The sequence below is a fragment of the Scyliorhinus torazame genome, chromosome 4 (assembly GCF_047496885.1).
Source record: "Scyliorhinus torazame isolate Kashiwa2021f chromosome 4, sScyTor2.1, whole genome shotgun sequence".
Classification (NCBI taxonomy): domain Eukaryota; kingdom Metazoa; phylum Chordata; class Chondrichthyes; order Carcharhiniformes; family Scyliorhinidae; genus Scyliorhinus; species Scyliorhinus torazame.
In genome coordinates this window covers 80110463-80134880 of record NC_092710.1, presented here as the reverse complement: position 1 = coordinate 80134880, position 24418 = coordinate 80110463, and the positions used below count along the sequence as shown (strand labels likewise).

The 24418-nt window shown below is 57.7% G+C and overlaps 1 protein-coding gene across 1 annotated transcript in view; it reads left to right on the top strand.

The window, feature by feature from the left end:
* Positions 1-233: 233 nt before the first annotated feature.
* The window catches only part of LOC140410322 (immunoglobulin superfamily member 8-like), an 80459-nt gene continuing 56274 nt past the window's right edge, over positions 234-24418 (top strand). Inside the window, exon 1 of the mRNA XM_072498316.1 lies at positions 234-341. Within this exon, the coding sequence (XP_072354417.1) occupies positions 287-341 (55 nt within the window). The 5' untranslated portion in view covers positions 234-286. The remainder of the gene's footprint in view (positions 342-24418) is intronic.

Below are 24418 nucleotides of genomic sequence, written 5' to 3'. Positions count from 1 at the left end.
TCCCTCAGCACTGACCCTCTGACAGTGCAGCACTCCCTCAGTACTGACCCACTCTCTCCCTGTGTAGGGAGCAAATTTGGGGCAGGTAGTGACCCAGGGAGAATTGGTAATGGTGGGTGGTTGATTTTGGGTTGTGGGAACGAGTGCGATGCCATCTCGAGGGAGGTGTGTACAGGGGGCGGTGCTTAGTCAGGTCCTGCCCCTGGGTTTGGATTGGATTTTCACATCTGCCGATCTGTGTGTATGCGAGCAGACTGTTTGCTGCAATACACTGCCACCTGCAGACATGCCGAGCACTCGGAGACAGCAGTGTATATTCCTCCTGCTGGCTTCCATCGCTGGTGAGTGGATTTCTGAGGCCTCTGCTCATTAGTGGTGAATGATATCGTGCACAGATTGAGAGGGAGTGGGAGATAGTGTCACAGAGTGGGGCGGAGAGAGACAGAGAGAATGAGGACATTTGAGAGTGGGTGAGTGAGTGAGGGAAAAAGGCAGAGACAGCTTGATGGAGGGGCAGAGGGAGCAAGCGAGATATCAAGGGGAGCGACAGAGAGGGAAACAGCGAGGGGGAGACAGCGAGACAGGGGGAGAGTGAGCATGAGAAGATGATAAAGAGTCAGGTCAAGACGGAGGAGGGAGAGAGAGTAAGCGAGGGAGGGAGCAAGAGAAAGCGAGAGAGACAGAGAGGGGAGTGAGAGGGCGAGAGTGTGAGGGAAAGTGAGAGAGAAAGACAGAGAGATCCAGAGAGAGGAGGGGACAGAGAAGCGGACAGGCAGAGATAGTGTGAGTAAGGGAGTGACAGCTGACAGATTGAGGGAGGGAGCGCTGACAGATTGAGGGAGGGAGAGCTGACAGATTGAGGGAGGGAGAGCTGACAGATTGAGGGAGGGAGCGCTGACAGATTGATCGAGGGAGAGCTGACAGATTGAGGGAGTGACAGCTGACAGATTGAGGGAGGGAGAGCTGACAGATTGAGGGAGTGACAGCTGACAGATTGAGGGAGGGAGCGCTGACAGATTGAGGGAGGGAGCACTGACAGATTGAGGGAGGGAGATCTGACAGATTGAGGGAGGGAGAGCTGACAGATTGAGGGAGGGAGAGCTGACAGATTGAGGGAGGGAGAGCTGACAGATTGAGGGAGGGAGCGCTGACAGATTGAGGGAGGGAGCGCTGACAGATTGAGGGAGGGAGCGCTGACAGATTGAGGGAGGGAGAGATTGAGGGAGGGACAGCTGACAGATTGAGGGAGGGAGAGCTGACAGATTGAGGGAGGGAGAGATTGAGGGAGGGAGAGCTGACAGATTGAGGGAGGGAGAGATTGAGGGAGGGAGGGAGCGCTGACAGATTGAGGGAGGGAGCGCTGACAGATTGAGGGAGGGAGCGCTGACAGATTGAGGGAGGGAGCGCTGACAGATTGAGGGAGGGAGAGATTGAGGGAGGGAGAGCTGACAGATTGAGGGAGGGAGAGATTGAGGGAGGGAGAGCTGACAGATTGAGGGAGGGAGAGCTGACAGATTGAGGGAGGGAGAGCTGACAGATTGAGGGAGGGAGCGCTGACAGATTGAGGGAGGGAGAGCTGACAGATTGAGGGAGGGAGAGCTGACAGATTGAGGGAGGGAGAGCTGACAAATTGAGGGAGGGAGAGCTGACAGATTGAGGGAGGGAGAGCTGACAGATTGAGGGAGGGAGCGCTGACAGATTGAGGGAGGGAGCGCTGACAGATTGAGGGAGGGAGAGCTGACAGATTGAGGGAGGGAGCGCTGACAGATTGAGGGAGGGAGCGCTGACAGATTGAGGGAGGGAGAGCTGACAGATTGAGGGAGGGAGAGCTGACAGATTGAGGGAGGGAGAGCTGACAGATTGAGAGAGGGAGAGCTGACAGATTGAGGGAGGGAGCGCTGACAGATTGAGGGAGGGAGCGCTGACAGATTGAGGGAGGGAGAGCTGACAGATTGAGGGAGGGAGCGCTGACAGATTGAGGGAGGGAGCGCTGACAGATTGAGGGAGGGAGAGCTGACAGATTGAGGGAGGGAGAGCTGACAGATTGAGGGAGGGAGAGCTGACAGATTGAGGGAGGGAGCGCTGACAGATTGAGGGAGGGAGCGCTGACAGATTGAGGGAGGGAGCGCTGACATATTGAGGGAGGGAGCGCTGACAGATTGAGGGAGGGAGCGCTGACAGATTGAGGGAGGGAGCGCTGACAGATTGAGGGAGGGAGCGCTAACAGATTGAGGGAGGGAGCGCTGACAGATTGAGGGAGGGAGCGCTGACAGATTGAGGGAGGGAGAGCTGACAGATTGAGGGAGGGAGCGCTGACAGATTGAGGGAGGGAGAGCTGACAGATTGAGGGAGGGAGCGCTGACAGATTGAGGGAGGGAGCGCTGACAGATTGAGGGAGGGAGCGCTGACAGATTGAGGGAGGGAGCGCTGACAGATTGAGGGAGGGAGAGCTGACAGATTGAGGGAGGGAGCGCTGACAGATTGAGGGAGGGAGAGCTGACAGATTGAGGGAGGGAGCGCTGACAGATTGAGGGAGGGAGCGCTGACAGATTGAGGGAGGGAGCGCTGACAGATTGAGGGAGGGAGCGCTGACAGATTGAGGGAGGGAGCGCTGACAGATTGAGGGAGGGAGCGCTGACAGATTGAGGGAGGGAGCGCTGACAGATTGAGGGAGGGAGCGCTGACAGATTGAGGGAGGGAGAGCTGACAGATTGAGGGAGGGAGAGCTGACAGATTGAGGGAGGGAGCGCTGACAGATTGAGGGAGGGAGCGCTGACAGATTGAGGGAGGGAGAGCTGACAGATTGAGGGAGGGAGAGATTGAGGGAGGGAGAGCTGACAGATTGAGGGAGGGAGAGCTGACAGATTGAGGGAGGGAGAGCTGACAGATTGAGGGAGGGAGAGCTGACAGATTGAGGGAGGGAGCGCTGACAGATTGAGGGAGGGAGCGCTGACAGATTGAGGGAGGGAGAGCTGACAGATTGAGGGAGGGAGAGCTGACAGATTGAGGGAGGGAGCGCTGACAGATTGAGGGAGGGAGAGCTGACAGATTGAGGGAGGGAGAGCTGACAGATTGAGGGAGGGAGCGCTGACAGATTGAGGGAGAGTGCGCTGACAGATTGAGGGAGAGAGCGCTGACAGGTTGAGGGAGGGAGAGCTGACAGATTGAGGGAGGGAGAGCTGACAGATTGAGGGAGGGAGAGCTGACAGATTGAGGGAGGGAGAGCTGACAGATTGAGGGAGGGAGAGCTGACAGATTGAGGGAGGGAGCGCTGACAGATTGAGGGAGGGAGAGCTGACAGATTGAGGGAGGGAGAGCTGACAGATTGAGGGAGGGAGAGCTGACAGATTGAGGGAGGGAGCGCTGACAGATTGAGGGAGGGAGCGCTGACAGATTGAGGGAGGGAGCGCTGACAGATTGAGGGAGGGAGCGCTGACAGATTGAGGGAGGGAGCGCTGACAGATTGAGGGAGGGAGCGCTGACAGATTGAGGGAGGGAGAGCTGACAGATTGAGGGAGGGAGCGCTGACAGATTGAGGGAGAGAGCGCTGACAGATTGAGGGAGGGAGAGCTGACAGACTGAGGGAGGGAGAGCTGACAGATTGAGGGAGGGAGCGCTGACAGATTGAGGGAGGGAGAGCTGACAGATTGAGGGAGGGAGCGCTGACAGATTGAGGGAGGGAGCGCTGACAGATTGAGGGAGGGAGCGCTGACAGATTGAGGGAGGGAGCGCTGACAGATTGAGGGAGGGAGCGCTGACAGATTGAGGGAGGGAGCGCTGACAGATTGAGGGAGGGAGAGCTGACAGATTGAGGGAGGGAGCGCTGACAGATTGAGGGAGAGAGCGCTGACAGATTGAGGGAGGGAGAGCTGACAGACTGAGGGAGGGAGAGCTGACAGATTGAGGGAGGGAGCGCTGACAGATTGAGGGAGGGAGCGCTGACAGATTGAGGGAGGGAGCGCTGACAGATTGAGGGAGGGAGAGCTGACAGATTGAGGGAGAGAGCGCTGACAGATTGAGGGAGGGAGCGCTGACAGATTGAGGGAGGGAGCGCTGACAGATTGAGGGAGAGAGCGCTGACAGATTGAGGGAGGGAGAGCTGACAGATTGAGGGAGGGAGCGCTGACAGATTGAGGGAGGGAGCGCTGACAGATTGAGGGAGGGAGCGCTGACAGATTGAGGGAGGGAGCGCTGACAGATTGAGGGAGGGAGCGCTGACAGATTGAGGGAGGGAGAGCTGACAGATTGAGGGAGGGAGCGCTGACAGATTGAGGGAGGGAGAGCTGACAGATTGAGGGAGGGAGCGCTGACAGATTGAGGGAGGGAGCGCTGACAGATTGAGGGAGAGTGCGCTGACAGATTGAGGGAGAGAGCGCTGACAGGTTGAGGGAGGGAGAGCTGACAGATTGAGGGAGGGAGCGCTGACAGATTGAGGGAGGGAGCGCTGACAGATTGAGGGAGAGAGCGCTGACAGGTTGAGGGAGGGAGAGCTGACAGATTGAGGGAGGGAGTGCTGACAGATTGAGGGAGGGAGCGCTGACAGATTGAGGGAGGGAGCGCTGACAGATTGAGGGAGCGAGAGCTGACAGATTGAGGGAGGGAGAGCTGACAGATTGAGGGAGGGAGCGCTGACAGATTGAGGGAGGGAGAGCTGACAGATTGAGGGAGGGAGCGCTGACAGATTGAGGGAGGGAGCGCTGACAGATTGAGGGAGGGAGAGCTGACAGATTGAGGGAGGGAGGGAGCGCTGACAGATTGAGGGAGGGAGCGCTGACAGATTGAGGGAGGGAGAGCTGACAGATTGAGGGAGGGAGCGCTGACAGATTGAGGGAGGGAGAGCTGACAGATTGAGGGAGGGAGAGCTGACAGATTGAGGGAGGGAGAGCTGACAGATTGAGGGAGGGAGAGCTGACAGATTGAGGGAGGGAGCGCTGACAGATTGAGGGAGGGAGCGCTGACAGATTGAGGGAGGGAGAGCTGACAGATTGAGGGAGGGAGCGCTGACAGATTGAGGGAGGGAGAGCTGACAGATTGAGGGAGGGAGGGAGCGCTGACAGATTGAGGGAGGGAGAGCTGACAGATTGAGGGAGGGAGCGCTGACAGATTGAGGGAGGGAGCGCTGACAGATTGAGGGAGGGAGCGCTGACAGATTGAGGGAGGGAGCGCTGACAGATTGAGGGAGGGAGAGCTGACAGATTGAGGGAGGGAGAGCTGACAGATTGAGGGAGGGAGCGCTGACAGATTGAGGGAGAGTGCGCTGACAGATTGAGGGAGAGAGCGCTGACAGGTTGAGGGAGGGAGAGCTGACAGATTGAGGGAGGGAGAGCTGACAGATTGAGGGAGGGAGAGCTGACAGATTGAGGGAGGGAGAGCTGACAGATTGAGGGAGGGAGAGCTGACAGATTGAGGGAGGGAGCGCTGACAGATTGAGGGAGGGAGAGCTGACAGATTGAGGGAGGGAGAGCTGACAGATTCAGGGAGGGAGAGCTGACAGATTGAGGGAGGGAGCGCTGACAGATTGAGGGAGGGAGCGCTGACAGATTGAGGGAGGGAGCGCTGACAGATTGAGGGAGGGAGCGCTGACAGATTGAGGGAGGGAGCGCTGACAGATTGAGGGAGGGAGCGCTGACAGATTGAGGGAGGGAGCGCTGACAGATTGAGGGAGGGAGCGCTGACAGATTGAGGGAGAGAGCGCTGACAGATTGAGGGAGGGAGAGCTGACAGACTGAGGGAGGGAGAGCTGACAGATTGAGGGAGGGAGCGCTGACAGATTGAGGGAGGGAGCGCTGACAGATTGAGGGAGGGAGCGCTGACAGATTGAGGGAGGGAGCGCTGACAGATTGAGGGAGGGAGCGCTGACAGATTGAGGGAGGGAGAGCTGACAGATTGAGGGAGGGAGCGCTGACAGATTGAGGGAGGGAGAGCTGACAGATTGAGGGAGGGAGCGCTGACAGATTGAGGGAGGGAGCGCTGACAGATTGAGGGAGGGAGCGCTGACAGATTGAGGGAGGGAGCGCTGACAGATTGAGGGAGGGAGAGCTGACAGATTGAGGGAGGGAGCGCTGACAGATTGAGGGAGGGAGAGCTGACAGATTGAGGGAGGGATCGCTGACAGATTGAGGGAGGGAGCGCTGACAGATTGAGGGAGGGAGCGCTGACAGATTGAGGGAGGGAGCGCTGACAGATTGAGGGAGGGAGCGCTGACAGATTGAGGGAGGGAGCGCTGACAGATTGAGGGAGGGAGCGCTGACAGATTGAGGGAGGGAGCGCTGACAGATTGAGGGAGGGAGCGCTGACAGATTGAGGGAGGGAGCGCTGACAGATTGAGGGAGGGAGAGCTGACAGATTGAGGGAGGGAGCGCTGACAGATTGAGGGAGGGAGAGCTGACAGATTGAGGGAGGGAGCGCTGACAGATTGAGGGAGGGAGAGCTGACAGATTGAGGGAGGGAGAGCTGACAGATTGAGGGAGGGAGCGCTGACAGATTGAGGGAGGGAGAGCTGACAGATTGAGGGAGGGAGAGCTGACAGATTGCGGGAGGGAGAGCTGACAGATTGAGGGAGGGAGAGCTGACAGATTGCGGGAGGGAGAGCTGACAGATTGAGGGAGGGAGAGCTGACAGATTGAGGGAGGGAGAGCTGACAGATTGAGGGAGGAGGAGCTGACAGATTGAGGGAGGGAGATCTGACAGATTGAGGGAGGGAGAGCTGACAGATTGAGGGAGGGAGCGCTGACAGATTGAGGGAGGGAGAGCTGACAGATTGAGGGAGGGAGCGCTGACAGATTGAGGGAGGGAGCGCTGACAGATTGAGGGAGGGAGCGCTGACAGATTGAGGGAGGGAGAGCTGACAGATTGAGGGAGGGAGAGCTGACAGATTGAGGGAGGGACAGCTGACAGATTGAGGGAGGGAGCGCTGACAGATTGAGGGAGGGAGAGCTGACAGATTGAGGGAGGGAGCGCTGACAGATTGAGGGAGGGAGAGCTGACAGATTGAGGGAGGGAGAGCTGACAGATTGAGGGAGGGAGAGCTGACAGATTGAGGGAGGGAGAGCTGACAGATTGAGGGAGAGAGCGCTGACAGACTGAGGGAGGGAGAGCTGACAGATTGAGGGAGGGAGAGCTGACAGATTGAGGGAGGGAGAGCTGACAGATTGAGGGAGGGAGCGCTGACAGATTGAGGGAGGGAGCGCTGACAGATTGAGGGAGGGAGCGCTGACAGACTGAGGGAGGGAGAGCTGACAGATTGAGGGAGGGAGAGCTGACAGATTGAGGGAGGGAGAGCTGACAGATTGAGGGAGGGAGCGCTGACAGATTGAGGGAGGGAGCGCTGACAGATTGAGGGAGGGAACGCTGACAGATTGAGGGAGGGAGCGCTGACAGACTGAGGGAGGGAGCGCTGACAGATTGAGGGAGGGAGAGTTGACAGATTGAGGGAGGGAGAGCTGACAGATTGAGGGAGGGAGCGCTGACAGATTGAGGGAGGGAGAGCTGACAGATTGAGGGAGGGAGAGCTGACAGATTGAGGGAGGGAGCGCTGACAGATTGAGGGAGGGAGCGCTGACAGATTGAGGGAGGGAGAGCTGACAGATTGAGGGAGAGAGCGCTGACAGATTGAGGGAGGGAGAGCTGACAGATTGAGGGAGGGAGAGCTGACAGATTGAGGGAGGGAGCGCTGACAGATTGAGGGAGAGAGCGCTGACAGATTGAGGGAGGGAGAGCTGACAGATTGAGGGAGGGAGCACTGACAGATTGAGGGAGGGAGAGCTGACAGATTGAGGGAGGGAGAGCTGACAGATTGAGGGAGGGAGAGCTGACAGATTGAGGGAGGGAGAGCTGACAGATTGAGGGAGAGAGCGCTGACAGATTGAGGGAGGGAGCGCTGACAGATTGAGGGAGGGAGCACTGACAGATTGAGGGAGGGAGAGCTGACAGATTGAGGGAGGGAGCGCTGACAGATTGAGGGAGGGAGCGCTGACAGATTGAGGGAGGGAGAGCTGACAGATTGAGGGAGGGAGCGCTGACAGATTGAGGGAGGGAGAGCTGACAGATTGAGGGAGGGAGCGCTGACAGATTGAGGCAGGGAGCGCTGACAGATTGAGGGAGGGAGAGCTGACAGATTGAGGGAGGGAGCGCTGACAGATTGAGGGAGGGAGCGCTGACAGATTGAGGGAGGGAGAGCTGACAGATTGAGGGAGGGAGCGCTGACAGATTGAGGGAGGGAGAGCTGACAGATTGAGGGAGGGAGAGCTGACAGATTGAGGGAGGGAGAGCTGACAGATTGAGGGAGGGACAGCTGACAGATTGAGGGAGGGAGAGCTGACAGATTGAGGGAGGGAGAGCTGACAGATTGAGGGAGGGACAGCTGGCAGATTGAGGGAGGGAGAGCTGACAGATTGAGGGAGGGAGCGCTGACAGATTGAGGGAGGGAGAGTTGACAGATTGAGGGAGGGAGCGCTGACAGATTGAGGGAGGGAGCGCTGACAGATTGAGGGAGGGAGCGCTGACAGATTGAGGGAGGGAGCGCTGACAGATTGAGGGAGGGAGAGCTGACAGATTGAGGGAGGGAGAGCTGACAGATTGAGGGAGGGAGAGCTGACAGATTGAGGGAGGGAGAGCTGACAGATTGAGGGAGGGAGAGCTGACAGATTGAGGGAGGGAGCGCTGACAGATTGAGGGAGGGAGAGCTGACAGATTGAGGGAGGGAGCGCTGACAGATTGAGGGAGGGAGAGCTGACAGATTGAGGGAGGGAGAGCTGACAGATTGAGGGAGGGAGAGCTGACAGATTGAGGGAGGGAGAGTTGACAGATTGAGGGAGGGAGAGTTGACAGATTGAGGGAGGGAGAGCTGACAGATTGAGGGAGGGAGAGCTGACAGATTGAGGGAGGGAGAGCTGACAGATTGAGGGAGGGAGCGCTGACAGATTGAGGGAGGGAGAGTTGACAGATTGAGGGAGGGAGAGTTGACAGATTGAGGGAGGGAGAGTTGACAGATTGAGGGAGGGAGAGCTGACAGATTGAGGGAGGGAACGCTGACAGATTGAGGGAGGGAGAGCTGACAGATTGAGGGAGGGAGCGCTGATAGATTGAGGGAGGGAGAGCTGACAGATTTAGGGAGGGAGAGCTGACAGATTTAGGGAGGGACAGCTGACAGATTGAGGGAGGGAGAGCTGACAGTTTGAGGGAGGGAGAGCTGACAGATTGAGGGAGGGAGAGCTGACAGATTGAGGGAGGGAGCGCTGACAGATTGAGGGAGGGAACGCTGACAGGTTGAGGGAGGGAGCGCTGACAGATTGAGCGAGGGAGAGCTGACAGATTGAGGGAGGGAGAGCTGACAGATTGAGGGAGGGAGCGCTGACAGATTGAGGGAGGGAGAGCTGACAGATTGAGGGAGGGAGATCTGACAGATTGAGGGAGGGAGCGCTGACAGATTGAGGGAGGGAGCGCTGACAGGTTGAGGGAGGGAGAGCTGACAGATTGAGGGAGGGAGAGCTGACAGATTGAGGGAGGGAACGCTGACAGGTTGAGGGAGGGAGCGCTGACAGATTGAGCGAGGGAGAGCTGACAGATTGAGGGAGGGAGAGCTGACAGATTGAGGGAGGGAGCGCTGACAGGTTGAGGGAGGGAGCGCTGACAGATTGAGCGAGGGAGAGCTGACAGATTGAGGGAGGGAGCGTTGACAGATTGAGGGAGGGAATGCTGACAGATTGAGGGAGGGAGCGCTGACAGATTGAGTGAGGGAGTGCTGACAGATTGAGGGAGGGAGCGTTGACAGATTGAGGGAGGGAGCGCTGACAGATTGAGGGAGGGAGCGCTGACAGATTGAGGGAGGGAGAGCTGACAGATTGAGGGAGGGAGCGCTGACAGATTGAGGGAGGAGGAGCTGACAGATTGAGCGAGGGAGCGCTGACAGATTGAGGGAGGGAGTGTTGACAGATTGAGGGAGGGAGCGCTGACAGATTAAGGGAGGGAGAGCTGACAGATTGAGGGAGGGAGAGCTGACAGATTGAGGGAGGGAGCGCTGACAGATTGAGGGAGGGAGCGTTGACAGATTGAGGGAGGGAGCGCTGACAGATTAAGGGAGGGAGAGCTGACAGATTGAGGGAGGGAGCGCTGACAGATTGAGGGAGGGAGCACTGACAGATTGAGGGAGGGAGAGCTGACAGATTAAGGGAGGGAGAGCTGACAGATTGAGGGAGGGAGCGCTGACAGATTGAGGGAGGGAGCGTTGACAGATTGAGGGAGGGAGCGCTGACAGATTAAGGGAGGGAGAGCTGACAGATTGAGGGAGGGAGAGCTGACAGATTGAGGGAGGGAGAGCTGACAGATTGAGGGAGGGAGAGCTGACAGATTGAGGGAGGGAGCGCTGACAGATTGAGGGAGGGAGAGCTGACAGATTGAGGGAGGGAGCGCTGACAGATTGAGGGAGGGAGCGCTGACAGATTGAGGGAGGGAGAGCTGACAGATTGAGGGAGGGAGCGCTGACAGATTAAGGGAGGGAGCGCTGACAGATTGAGGGAGGGAGCGCTGACAGATTAAGGGAGGGAGCACTGACAGATTGAGGGAGGGAGCGCTGACAGATTGAGGGAGGGAGCGCTGACAGATTGAGGGAGGGAGAGCTGACAGATTGAGGGAGGGAGCGCTGACAGATTGAGGAAGGGAGAGCTGACAGATTGAGGGAGGGAGCGCTGACAGATTGAGGGAGGGAGCGCTGACAGATTGAGGGAGGGAGCACTGACAGATTGAGGGAGGGAGAGCTGACAGATTGAGGGAGGGAGAGCTGACAGATTGAGGGTGGGAGAGATTGAGGGAGGGACATCTGACAGATTGAGGGAGGGAGAGCTGACAGATTGAGGGAGGGAGAGATTGAGGGAGGGAGAGCTGACAGATTGAGGGAGGGAGAGATTGAGGGAGGGAGAGCTGACAGATTGAGGGAGGGAGAGATTGAGGGAGGGAGAGCTGACAGATTGAGGGAGGGAGAGCTGACAGATTGAGGGAGGGAGAGCTGACAGATTGAGGGAGGGAGAGTTGACAGATTGAGGGAGGGAGAGCTGACAGATTGAGGGAGGGAGAGCTGACAGATTGAGGGAGGGAGCGCTGACAGATTGAGGGAGGGAGTGCTGACAGATTGAGGGAGGGAGCGCTGACAGATTGAGGGATGGAGCGCTGACAGATTGAGGGAGGAGGAGCTGACAGATTGAGGGAGGGAGCGCTGACAGATTGAGGGAGGGAGAGATTGAGGGAGGGAGAGCTGACAGACTGAGGGAGGAGGAGCTGACAGATTGAGGGAGGGAGAGCTGACAGATTGAGGGAGGGAGAGCTGACAGATTGAGGGAGGAGGAGCTGACAGATTGAGGGAGGGAGCGCTGACAGATTGAGGGTGGGAGAGATTGAGGGAGAGAGCGCTGACAGATTGAGGGAGGGAGAGCTGACAGATTGAGGGAGGGAGAGCTGACAGATTGATGGAGAGAGCGCTGACAGATTGAGGGAGGGAGCGCTGACAGATTGAGGGAGGGAGCGCTGACAGATTGAGGGAGGGAGAGCTGACAGATTGAGGGAGGGAGCGCTGACAGATTGAGGGAGGGAGAGCTGACAGATTGAGGGAGGGAGCGCTGACAGATTGAGGGAGGGAGAGCTGACAGATTGAGGGAGGGAGCGCTGACAGATTGAGGGAGGGAGCGCTGACAGGTTGAGGGAGGGAGCGCTGACAGACTGAGGGAGGAGGAGCTGACAGATTGAGGGAGGGAGCGCTGATAGATTGAGGGAGGGAGAGCTGACAGACTGAGGGAGGGACAGCTGACAGATTGAGGGAGGAGGAGCTGACAGATTGAGGGAGGGAGCGCTGACAGGTTGAGGGAGGGAGCGCTGACAGACTGAGGGAGGGACAGCTGACAGATTGAGGGAGGGAGCGCTGACCGATTGAGGGAGGGAGAGCTGACAGATTGAGGGAGGGAGAGTTGTCAGATTGAGGGAGGGAGAGCTGACAGATTGAGGGAGGGAGAGCTGACAGATTGAGGGAGGGAGAGCAGACAGATTGAGGGAGGGAGAGCTGACAGATTGAGGGAGGGACAGCTGACAGATTGAGGGAGGGACAGCTGACAGATTGAGGGAGGGAGAGCTGACAGATTGAGGGAGGGAGCGCTGACAGGTTGAGGGAGGGAGCGCTGACAGACTGAGGGAGGAGGAGCTGACAGATTGAGGGAGGGAGCGCTGACAGATTGAGGGAGGGAGAGCTGACAGATTGAGGGAGGGAGAGTTGACAGATTGAGGGAGGGAGAGCTGACAGATTGAGGGAGGGAGAGCTGACAGATTGAGGGAGGGAGAGCTGACAGATTGAGGGAGGGAGAGCTGACAGATTGAGGGAGGGAGAGCTGACAGATTGAGGGAGGGAGCGCTGACAGATTGAGCGAGGGAGAGCTGACAGATTGAGGGAGGGAGCGCTGACAGATTGAGGGAGGGAGCACTGACAGATTGAGGGAGGGAGAGCTGACAGATTGAGGGAGGGAGCGCTGACAGATTGAGGGAGGGAGTGCTGACAGATTGAGGGAGGGAGAGCTGACAGATTGAGGGAGGGAGAGCTGACAGATTGAGGGAGGGAGAGCTGACAGATTGAGGGAGGGAGAGCTGACAGATTGAGGGAGGGAGAGCTGACAGATTGAGGGAGGGAGAGCTGACAGATTGAGGGAGGGAGAGTTGACAGATTGAGGGAGGGAGAGCTGACAGATTGAGGGAGGGAGAGCTGACAGATTGAGGGAGGGAGCGCTGACAGATTGAGGGAGGGAGAGCTGACAGATTGAGGGAGGGAGAGCTGACAGATTGAGGGAGGGAGAGCTGACAGATTGAGGGAGGGAGTGCTGACAGATTGAGGGAGGGAGAGCTGACAGATTGAGGGAGGGAGCGCTGACAGATTGAGGGAGGGAGAGCTGACAGATTGAGGGAGGGAGAGCTGACAGATTGAGGGAGGGAGCGCTGACAGATTGAGGGAGGGAGAGCTGACAGATTGAGGGAGAGAGCGCTGACAGATTGAGGGAGGGAGCACTGACAGATTGAGGGAGAGAGCGCTGACAGATTGAGGGAGGGAGCGCTGACAGATTGAGGGAGGGAGCGTTGACAGATTGAGGGAGGGAGAGCTGACAGATTGAGGGAGGGAGAGCTGACAGATTGAGGGAGGGAACGCTGACAGATTGAGGGAGGGAGAGCTGACAGATTGAGGGAGGGAACGCTGACAGATTGAGGGAGGGAGAGCTGACAGATTGAGGGAGGGAGCGCTGACAGATTGAGGGAGGGAGAGCTGACAGATTGAGGGAGGGAGCGCTGACAGATTGAGGGAGGGAGAGCTGACAGATTGAGGGAGGGAACGCTGACAGATTGAGGGAGGGAGAGCTGACAGATTGAGGGAGGGAGAGCTGACAGATTGAGGGAGGGAGAGCTGACAGATTGAGGGAGGGAGCGCTGACAGATTGAGGGAGGGAGCGCTGACAGATTGAGGGAGGGAGAGCTGACAGATTGGGGGAGGGAGAGCTGACAGATTGAGGGAGGGAGAGCTGACAGATTGAGGGAGGGAGAGCTGACAGATTGAGGGAGGGAGAGATGACAGATTGAGGGAGGGAGAGCTGACAGATTGAGGGAGGGAGAGTTGACAGATTGAGGGAGGGAGAGATGACAGATTGAGGGAGGGAGAGTTGACAGATTGAGGGAGGGAGAGCTGACAGATTGAGGGAGGGAGAGTTGACAGATTGAGGGAGGGAGAGCTGACAGATTGAGGGAGGGAGCGCTGACAGATTGAGGGAGGGAGCGCTGACAGATTGAGGGAGGGAGCGCTGACAGATTGAGGGAGGGAGAGCTGACAGATTGAGGGAGGGAGAGCTGACAGATTGAGGGAGGGAGAGCTGACAGATTGAGGGAGGGAGAGCTGACAGATTGAGGGAGGGAGCGCTGACAGATTGAGGGAGGGAGCGCTGACAGATTGAGGGAGGGAGAGCTGACAGATTGAGGGAGGGAGAGCTGACAGATTGAGGGAGGGAACGCTGACAGATTGAGGGAGGGAGAGCTGACAGATTGAGGGAGGGAGAGCTGACAGATTGAGGGAGGGAGAGATGACAGATTGAGGGAGGGAGAGCTGACAGATTGAGGGAGGGAGAGTTGACAGATTGAGGGAGGGAGAGATGACAGATTGAGGGAGGGAGAGTTGACAGATTGAGGGAGGGAGAGCTGACAGATTGAGGGAGGGAGAGTTGACAGATTGAGGGAGGGAGAGCTGACAGATTGAGGGAGGGAGCGCTGACAGATTGAGGGAGGGAGCGCTGACAGATTGAGGGAGGGAGCGCTGACAGATTGAGGGAGGGAGAGCTGACAGATTGAGGGAGGGAGAGCTGACAGATTGAGGGAGGGAGAGCTGACAGATTGAGGGAGGGAGAGATTGAGGGAGGGAGAGCTGACAGATTGAGGGAGGGAGAGCTGACAGATTGAGGGAGGGAGCGCTGACAGATTGAGGGAGGGAGCGCTGACAGATTGAGGGAGGGAGAGCTGACAGATTGAGGGAGGGAGAGCTGACAGATTGAGGGAGGGAGAGCTGACAGATTGAGGGAGGGAGAGCTGACAGATTGAGGGAGGGAGCGCTGACAGATTGAGGGAGGGAGAGCTGACAGATTGAGGGAGGGAGCGCTGACAGATTGAGGGAGGGAGAGATTGAGGGAGGGAGAGCTGACAGATTGAGGGAGGGAGAGCTGACATATTGAGGGAGGGAGCGCTGACAGATTGAGGGAGGGAGCGCTGACAGATTGAGGGAGGGAGAGCTGACAGATTGAGGGTGGGAGTGCAGACAGATTGAGGGAGGGAGAGCTGACAGATTGAGGGAGGGACAGCAGACAGATTGAGGGAGGGAGAGATTGAGGGAGGGAGAGCTGACAGATTGAGGGAGGGAGAGCTGACAGATTGAGGGAGGGAGAGATTGAGGGAGGGAGAGCTGACAGATTGAGGGAGGGAGAGCTGACAGATTGAGGGAGGGAGCGCTGACAGATTGAGGGAGGGAGCGCTGACAGATTGAGGGAGGGAGAGCTGACAGATTGAGGGAGGGAGCGCTGACAGATTGAGGGAGGGAGAGATTGAGGGAGGGAGAGATGACAGATTGAGGGAGGGAGCGCTGACAGATTGAGGGAGGGAGAGTTGACAGATTGAGGGAGGGAGAGTTGACAGATTGAGGGAGGGAGAGTTGACAGATTGAGGGAGGGAGAGCTGACAGATTGAGGGAGGGAGAGCTGACAGATTGAGGGAGGGAGCGCTGACAGATTGAGGGAGGGAGAGATTGAGGGAGGGAAAGCTGACAGATTGAGGGAGGGACAGCTGACAGATTGAGGGAGGGAGGGCTGACAGATTTAGGGATGGACAGCTGACAGATTGAGGGAGGGAGAGCTGACAGATTGAGGGAGGGAGCGCTGACAGATTGAGGGTGGGAGAGCTGACAGATTGAGGGAGGGAGAGCTGACAGATTGAGGGAGGGAGCGCTGACAGATTGAGGGAGGGAGCACTGACAGATTGAGGGAGGGAGAGCTGACAGATTGAGGGAGGGAGCGCTGACAGATTGAGGGTGGGAGAGCTGACAGATTGAGGGAGGGAGCGCTGACAGATTTAGGGATGGAGCGCTGACAGATTGAGGGTGGGAGAGATTGAGGGAGGGAGCGCTGACAGATTGAGGGAGGGAGAGCTGACAGATTTAGGGATGGACAGCTGACAGATTGAGGGAGGGAGCGCTGACAGATTGAGGGAGGGAGCGCTGACAGATTGAGGGAGGGAGAGCTGACAGATTGAGGGAGGGAGCGCTGACAGATTGAGGGTGGGAGAGATTGAGGGAGGGAGCGCTGACAGATTGAGGGAGGGAGAGCTGACAGATTTAGAGATGGACAGCTGACAGATTGAGGGAGGGAGAGCTGACAGATTGAGGGAGGGAGCGCTGACAGATTGAGGGAGGGAGAGCTGACAGATTGAGGGAGGGAGAGCTGACAGATTGAGGGAGGGAGCGCTGACAGATTGAGGGAGGGAGAGCTGACAGATTGAGGGAGGGAGCGCTGACAGATTGAGGGAGGGAGATCTGACAGATTGAGGGAGGGAGAGCTGACAGATTTAGGGATGGACAGCTGACAGATTGAGGGAGGGAGCGCTGACAGATTGAGGGAGGGAGCGCTGACAGATTGAGGGAGGGAGAGCTGACAGATTGAGGGAGGGAGAGCTGACAGATTGAGGGAGGGAGCGCTGACAGATTGAGGGAGGGAACGCTGACAGATTGAGGCAGGGAGCGCTGACAGATTGAGGGAGGGAGAGCTGACAGATTGAGGGAGGGAGCGCTGACAGATTGAGGGAGGGAGAGCTGACAGATTGAGGGAGGGAGCGCTGACAGATTGAGGGAGGGAGCGCTGACAGATTGAGGGAGGGAGCGCTGACAGATTGAGGGAGGGAGAGCTGACAGATTTAGGGAGGGAGATCTGACAGATTGAGGGAGGGAGAGCTGACAGATTTAGGGATGGACAGCTGACAGATTGAGGGAGGGAGCGCTGACAGATTTAGGGATGGACAGCTGACAGATTGAGGGAGGGAGAGCTGACAGATTGAGGGAGGGAGCGCTGACAGATTGAGGGAGGGAGCGCTGACAGATTGAGGGGGGGAGCGCTGACAGATTGAGGGAGGGAGAGCTGACAGATTGAGGGTGGGAGTGCAGACAGATTGAGGGAGGGAGAGCTGACAGATTGAGGGAGGGAGTGCAGACAGATTGAGGGAGGGAGCGCTGACAGATTGAGGGAGGGAGAGCTGACAGATTGAGGGAGGGAGAGCTGACAGATTGAGGGAGGGAGAGATTGAGGGAGGGAGAGCTGACAGATTGAGGGAGGGAGCGCTGACAGATTGAGGGAGGGAGCGCTGACAGATTGAGGGAGGGAGCGCTGACAAATTGAGGGAGGGAGCGCTGACAGATTGAGGGAGGGAGCGCTGACAGATTGAGGGAGGGAGCACTGACAGATTGAGGGAGGGAGAGCTGACAGATTGAGGGAGGGAGCGCTGACAAACTGAGGGAGGGAGACCTGACAGATTGAGGGAGGGAGCGCTGACAGATTGAGGGAGGGAGCGCTGACAGATTGAGGGAGGGAGCGCTGACAGATTGAGGGAGGGAGCGCTGACAGACTGAGGGAGGGAGAGCTGACAGATTGAGGGAGGGAGCGCTGACAGATTGAGGGAGGGAGCGCTGACAGATTGAGGGAGGGAGAGCTGACAGATTGAGGGAGGGAGAGCTGACAGATTGAGGGAGGGAGAGCTGACAGATTGAGGGAGGGAGAGCTGACAGATTGAGGGAGAGAGCGCTGACAGACTGAGGGAGGGAGAGCTGACAGATTGAGGGAGGGAGCGCTGACAGATTGAGGGAGGGAGAGCTGACAGATTGAGGGAGGGAGAGCTGACAGATTGAGGGAGGGAGAGCTGACAGATTGAGGGAGGGAGCGCTGACAGATTGAGGGAGGGAGAGCTGACAGATTGAGGGAGGGAGCGCTGACAGATTGAGGGAGGGAGAGCTGACAGATTGAGGGAGGGAGAGCTGACAGATTGAGGGAGGGAGCGCTGACAGATTGAGGGAGGGAGCGCTGACAGATTAAGGGAGGGAGAGCTGACAGATTGAGGGAGGGAGAGCTGACAGATTGAGGGAGGGAGCGTTGACAGATTGAGGGAGGGAGCGCTGACAGATTGAGGGAGGGAGAGCTGACAGATTGAGGGAGGGAGAGCTGACAGATTGAGGGAGGGAGCGCTGACAGATTGAGGGAGGGAGAGCTGACAGATTGAGGGAGGGAGCGCTGACAGATTGAGGGAGGGAGCGCTGACAGATTGAGGGAGGGAGAGCTGACAGATTGAGGGAGGGAGAGCTGACAGATTGAGGGAGGGAGCGCTGACAGATTGAGGGAGGGAGAGCTGACAGATTGAGGGAGGGAGAGCTGACAGATTGAGGGAGGGAGCGCTGACAGATTGAGGGAGGGAGCGCTGACAGATTGAGGGAGGGAGAGCTGACAGATTGAGGGAGGGAGAGCTGACAGATTGAGGGAGGGAGCGCTGACAGATTGAGGGAGGGAGCGCTGACAGATTGAGGGAGGGAGCGCTGACAGATTGAGGGAGGGAGAGCTGACAGATTGAGGGAGGGAGAGCTGACAGATTGAGGGAGGGAGAGCTGACAGATTGAGGGAGGGAGCGCTGACAGATTGAGGGAGGGAGCGCTGACAGATTAAGGGAGGGAGAGCTGACAGATTGAGGGAGGGAGAGCTGACAGATTGAGGGAGGGAACGCTGACAGATTGAGGGAGGGAGAGCTGACAGATTGAGGGAGGGAGCGCTGACAGATTGAGGGAGGGAGCGTTGACAGATTGAGGGAGGGAGAGCTGACAGATTGAGGGAGGGAGAGCTGACAGATTGAGGGAGGGAGAGCTGACAGATTGAGGGAGAGAGAGCTGACAGATTGAGGGAGGGAGAGCTGACAGATTGAGGGAGGGAGAGCTGACAGATTGAGGGAGGGAGCGCTGACAGATTGAGGGAGGGAGAGCTGACAGATTGAGGGAGGGAGCGCTGACAGATTGAGGGAGGGAGAGCTGACAGATTGAGGGAGGGAGAGCTGACAGATTGAGGGAGGGAGCGCTGACAGATTGAGGGAGGGAGAGCTGACAGATTGAGGGAGGGAGCGCTGACAGATTGAGGGAGGGAGCGTTGACAGATTGAGGGAGGGAGAGCTGACAGATTGAGGGAGGGAACGCTGACAGATTGAGGGAGGGAGAGCTGACAGATTGAGGGAGGGAGCGCTGACAGATTGAGGGAGAGAGAGCTGACAGATTGAGGGAGGGAGCGCTGACAGATTGAGGGAGGGACAGCTGACAGATTGAGGGAGGGAGAGCTGACAGATTGAGGGAGGGAGAGCTGACAGATTGAGGGAGGGACAGCTGACAGATTGAGGGAGGGAGAGTTGACAGATTGAGGGAGGGAGCGCTGACAGATTGAGGGAGGGAGAGCTGACAGATTGAGGGAGGGAGCGCTGACAGATTGAGGGAGGGAGCGCTGACAGATTGAGGGAGGGAGAGCTGACAGATTGAGGGAGGGACAGCTGACAGATTGAGGGAGGGAGCGCTGACAGATTGAGGGAGGGAGCGCTGACAGATTGAGGGAGGGAGAGCTGACAGATTGAGGGAGGGAGAGCTGACAGATTGAGGGAGGGAGCGCTGACAGATTGAGGGAGGGAGCGCTGACAGATTGAGGGAGGGAGAGCTGACAGATTGAGGGAAGGAGCGCTGACAGATTGAGGGAGGGAGAGCTGACAGATTGAGGGAGGGAGCGCTGACAGATTGAGGGAGGGAGCGCTGACAGATTGAGGGAGGGAGAGCTGACAGATTGAGGGAGGGAGCGCTGACAGATTGAGGGAGGGAGCGCTGACAGATTGAGGGAGGGAGCGCTGACAGATTGAGGGAGGGAGAGCTGACAGATTGAGGGAGGGAGCGCTGACAGGTTGAGGGAGGGAGAGCTGACAGATTGAGGGAGGGAGCGCTGACAGATTGAGGGAGGGAGCGCTGACAGATTGAGGGAGGGAGAGCTGACAGATTGAGGGAGGGAGAGCTGACAGATTGAGGGAGGGAGAGCTGACAGATTGAGGGACGGACAGCTGACAGATTGAGGGAGGGAGAGCTGACAGATTGAGGGAGGGAGTGCTGACAGATTGAGGGAGGGAGCGCTGACAGATTGAGGGAGAGAGCGCTGACAGATTGAGGGAGGGAACGCTGACAGATTGAGGGAGGGAGCGCTGACAGATTGAGGGAGGGAGAGCTGACAGATTGAGGGAGGGAGAGCTGACAGATTGAGGGAGGGAGAGCTGACAGATTGATGGAGGGAGAGCTGACAGATTGAGGGAGGGAGACCTGACAGATTGAGGGAGGGAGCGCTGACAGATTGAGGGAGGGAGAGCTGACAGATTGAGGGAGGGAGAACTGACAGATTGAGGGAGGGAGTGCTGACAGATTGAGGGAGGGAGAGCTGACAGATTGAGGGAGGGACAGCTGACAGATTGAGGGAGGGAGAGCTGACAGATTGAGGGAGGGAGTGCTGACAGATTGAGGGAGGGAGAGCTGACAGATTGAGGGAGGGAGAACTGACAGATTGAGGGAGGGAGTGCTGACAGATTGAGGGAGGGAGAGCTGACAGATTGAGGGAGGGACAGCTGACAGATTGAGGGAGGGAGAGCTGACAGATTGAGGGAGGGAGTGCTGACAGATTGAGGGAGGGAGCGCTGACAGATTGAGGGAGGGAGAGCTGACAGATTGAGGGAGGGAGAGCTGACAGATTGAGGGAGGGAGAGCTGACAGATTGATGGAGGGAGAGCTGACAGATTGAGGGAGGGAGAGCTGACAGATTGAGGGAGGGACAGCTGACAGATTGAGGGAGGGAGAACTGACAGATTGAGGGAGGGAGAGCTGACAGATTGAGGGAGGGAGAGCAGACAGATTGAGGGAGGGACAGCTGACAGATTGAGGGAGGGAGAGCTGACAGATTGAGGGAGGGAGCGCTGACAGATTGAGGGAGGGAGAGATTGAGGGAGGGAGAGATGACAGATTGAGGGAGGGAGCGCTGACAGATTGAGGGAGGGAGAGTTGACAGATTGAGGGAGGGAGAGTTGACAGATTGAGGGAGGGAGAGTTGACAGATTGAGGGAGGGAGAGCTGACAGATTGAGGGAGGGAGAGCTGACAGATTGAGGGAGGGAGCGCTGACAGATTGAGGGAGGGAGAGATGACAGATTGAGGGAGGGAGCGCTGACAGATTGAGGGAGGGAGAGTTGACAGATTGAGGGAGGGAGAGCTGACAGATTGAGGGAGGGAGAGCTGACAGATTGAGGGAGGGAGAGCTGACAGATTGATGGAGGGAGAGCTGACAGATTGAGGGAGGGAGAGCTGACAGATTGAGGGAGGGACAGCTGACAGATTGAGGGAGGGAGAGCTGACAGATTGAGGGAGGGAGAGCTGACAGATTGAGGGAGGGACAGCTGACAGATTGAGGGAGGGAGAGCTGACAGATTGAGGGAGGGAGTGCTGACAGATTGAGGGAGGGAGCGCTGACAGATTGAGGGAGGGAGCGCTGACAGATTGAGGGAGGGAGAGCTGACAGATTGAGGGAGGGAGCGCTGACAGATTGAGGGAGGGAGAGATTGAGGGAGGGAGAGATGACAGATTGAGGGAGGGAGCGCTGACAGATTGAGGGAGGGAGAGTTGACAGATTGAGGGAGGGAGAGTTGACAGATTGAGGGAGGGAGAGTTGACAGATTGAGGGAGGGAGAGCTGACAGATTGAGGGAGGGAGAGCTGACAGATTGAGGGAGGGAGCGCTGACAGATTGAGGGAGGGAGAGATTGAGGGAGGGAAAGCTGACAGCTTGAGGGAGGGACAGCTGACAGATTGAGGGAGGGAGAGCTGACAGATTGAGGGAGGGAGCGCTGACAGATTGAGGGTGGGAGAGCTGACAGATTGAGGGAGGGAGCGCTGACAGATTTAGGGATGGACAGCTGACAGATTGAGGGAGGGAGAGCTGACAGATTGAGGGAGGGAGCGCTGACAGATTGAGGGAGGGAGCACTGACAGATTGAGGGAGGGAGAGCTGACAGATTGAGGGAGGGAGCGCTGACAGATTGAGGGTGGGAGAGCTGACAGATTGAGGGAGGGAGCGCTGACAGATTTAGGGATGGAGCGCTGACAGATTGAGGGTGGGAGAGATTGAGGGAGGGAGAGCTGACAGATTGAGGGAGGGAGCGCTGACAGATTGAGGGAGGGAGAGCTGACAGATTTAGGGATGGACAGCTGACAGATTGAGGGAGGGAGAGCTGACAGATTGAGGGAGGGAGAGCTGACAGATTGAGGAAGGGAGCGCTGACAGATTGAGGGAGGGAGAGCTGACAGATTGAGGGAGGGAGAGCTGACAGATTGAGGGAGGGAGAGCTGACAGATTGAGGGAGGGAGCGCTGACAGATTGAGGGTGGGAGAGATTGAGGGAGGGAGCGCTGACAGATTGAGGGAGGGAGAGCTGACAGATTTAGAGATGGACAGCTGACAGATTGAGGGAGGGAGAGCTGACAGATTGAGGGAGGGAGCGCTGACAGATTGAGGGAGGGAGAGCTGACAGATTGAGGGAGGGAGAGCTGACAGATTGAGGGAGGGAGCGCTGACAGATTGAGGGAGGGAGCGCTGACAGATTGAGGGAGGGAGAGCTGACAGATTTAGGGAGGGAGATCTGACAGATTGAGGGAGGGAGAGCTGACAGATTGAGGGAGGGAGCGCTGACAGATTGAGGGAGGGAGAGCTGACAGATTTAGGGAGGGAGATCTGACAGATTGAGGGAGGGAGAGCTGACAGATTGAGGGAGGGAGAGCTGACAGATTTAGGGATGGACAGCTGACAGATTGAGGGAGGGAGCGCTGACAGATTTAGGGATGGACAGCTGACAGATTGAGGGAGGGAGCGCTGACAGATTGAGGGAGGGAGCGCTGACAGATTGAGGGAGGGAGAGCTGACAGATTTAGGGAGGGAGATCTGACAGATTGAGGGAGGGAGAGCTGACAGATTTAGGGATGGACAGCTGACAGATTGAGGGAGGGAGCGCTGACAGATTTAGGGATGGACAGCTGACAGATTGAGGGAGGGAGAGCTGACAGTTTGAGGGAGGGAGCGCTGACAGATTGAGGGAGGGAGCGCTGACAGATTGAGGGGGGGAGCGCTGACAGATTGAGGGAGGGAGAGCTGACAGATTGAGGGTGGGAGTGCAGACAGATTGAGGGAGGGAGAGCTGACAGATTGAGGGAGGGAGTGCAGACAGATTGAGGGAGGGAGCGCTGACAGATTGAGGGAGGGAGAGCTGACAGATTGAGGGAGGGAGAGCTGACAGATTGAGGGAGGGAGAGATTGAGGGAGGGAGAGCAGACAGATTGAGGGAGGGAGCGCTGACAGATTGAGGGAGGGAGCGCTGACAGATTGAGGGAGGGAGCGCTGACAGATTGAGGGAGGGAGCGCTGACAGATTGAGGGAGGGAGCGCTGACAGATTGAGGGAGGGAGCACTGACAGATTGAGGGAGGGAGAGCTGACAGATTGAGGGAGGGAGCGCTGACAAACTGAGGGAGGGAGACCTGACAGATTGAGGGAGGGAGCGCTGACAGATTGAGGGAGGGAGCGCTGACAGATTGAGGGAGGGAGCGCTGACAGATTGAGGGAGGGAGCGCTGACAGACTGAGGGAGGGAGAGCTGACAGATTGAGGGAGGGAGCGCTGACAGATTGAGGGAGGGAGCGCTGACAGATTGAGGGAGGGAGAGCTGACAGATTGAGGGAGGGAGAGCTGACAGATTGAGGGAGGGAGAGCTGACAGATTGAGGGAGGGAGAGCTGACAGATTGAGGGAGAGAGCGCTGACAGACTGAGGGAGGGAGAGCTGACAGATTGAGGGAGGGAGAGCTGACAGATTGAGGGAGGGAGAGCTGACAGATTGAGGGAGGGAGCGCTGACAGATTGAGGGAGGGAGAGCTGACAGATTGAGGGAGGGAGAGCTGACAGATTGAGGGAGGGAGAGCTGACAGATTGAGGGAGGGAGCGCTGACAGATTGAGGGAGGGAGAGCTGACAGATTGAGGGAGGGAGCGCTGACAGATTGAGGGAGGGAGAGCTGACAGATTGAGGGAGGGAGCGCTGACAGATTGAGGGAGGGAGCGTTGACAGATTGAGGGAGGGAGAGCTGACAGATTGAGGGAGGGAACGCTGACAGATTGAGGGAGGGAGAGCTGACAGATTGAGGGAGAGAGAGCTGACAGATTGAGGGAGGGAGCGCTGACAGATTGAGGGAGGGACAGCTGACAGATTGAGGGAGGGAGAGCTGACAGATTGAGGGAGGGAGAGCTGACAGATTGAGGGAGGGAGCGCTGACAGATTGAGGGAGGGACAGCTGACAGATTGAGGGAGGGAGAGCTGACAGATTGAGGGAGGGAGCGCTGACAGATTGAGGGAGGGAGAGCTGACAGATTGAGGGAGGGAGAGCTGACAGATTGAGGGAGGGAGCGTTGACAGATTGAGGGAGGGAGCGCTGACAGATTGAGGGTGGGAGAGCTGACAGATTGAGGGAGGGAGAGCTGACAGATTGAGGGAGGGAGCGCTGACAGATTGAGGGAGGGACAGCTGACAGATTGAGGGAGGGAGCGCTGACAGATTGAGGGAGGGAGCGCTGACAGATTGAGGGAGGGAGAGCTGACAGATTGAGGGAGGGACAGCTGACAGATTGAGGGAGGGAGCGCTGACAGATTGAGGGAGGGAGCGCTGACAGATTGAGGGAAGGAGAGCTGACAGATTGAGGGAGGGAGAGCTGACAGATTGAGGGAGGGAGAGCTGACAGATTG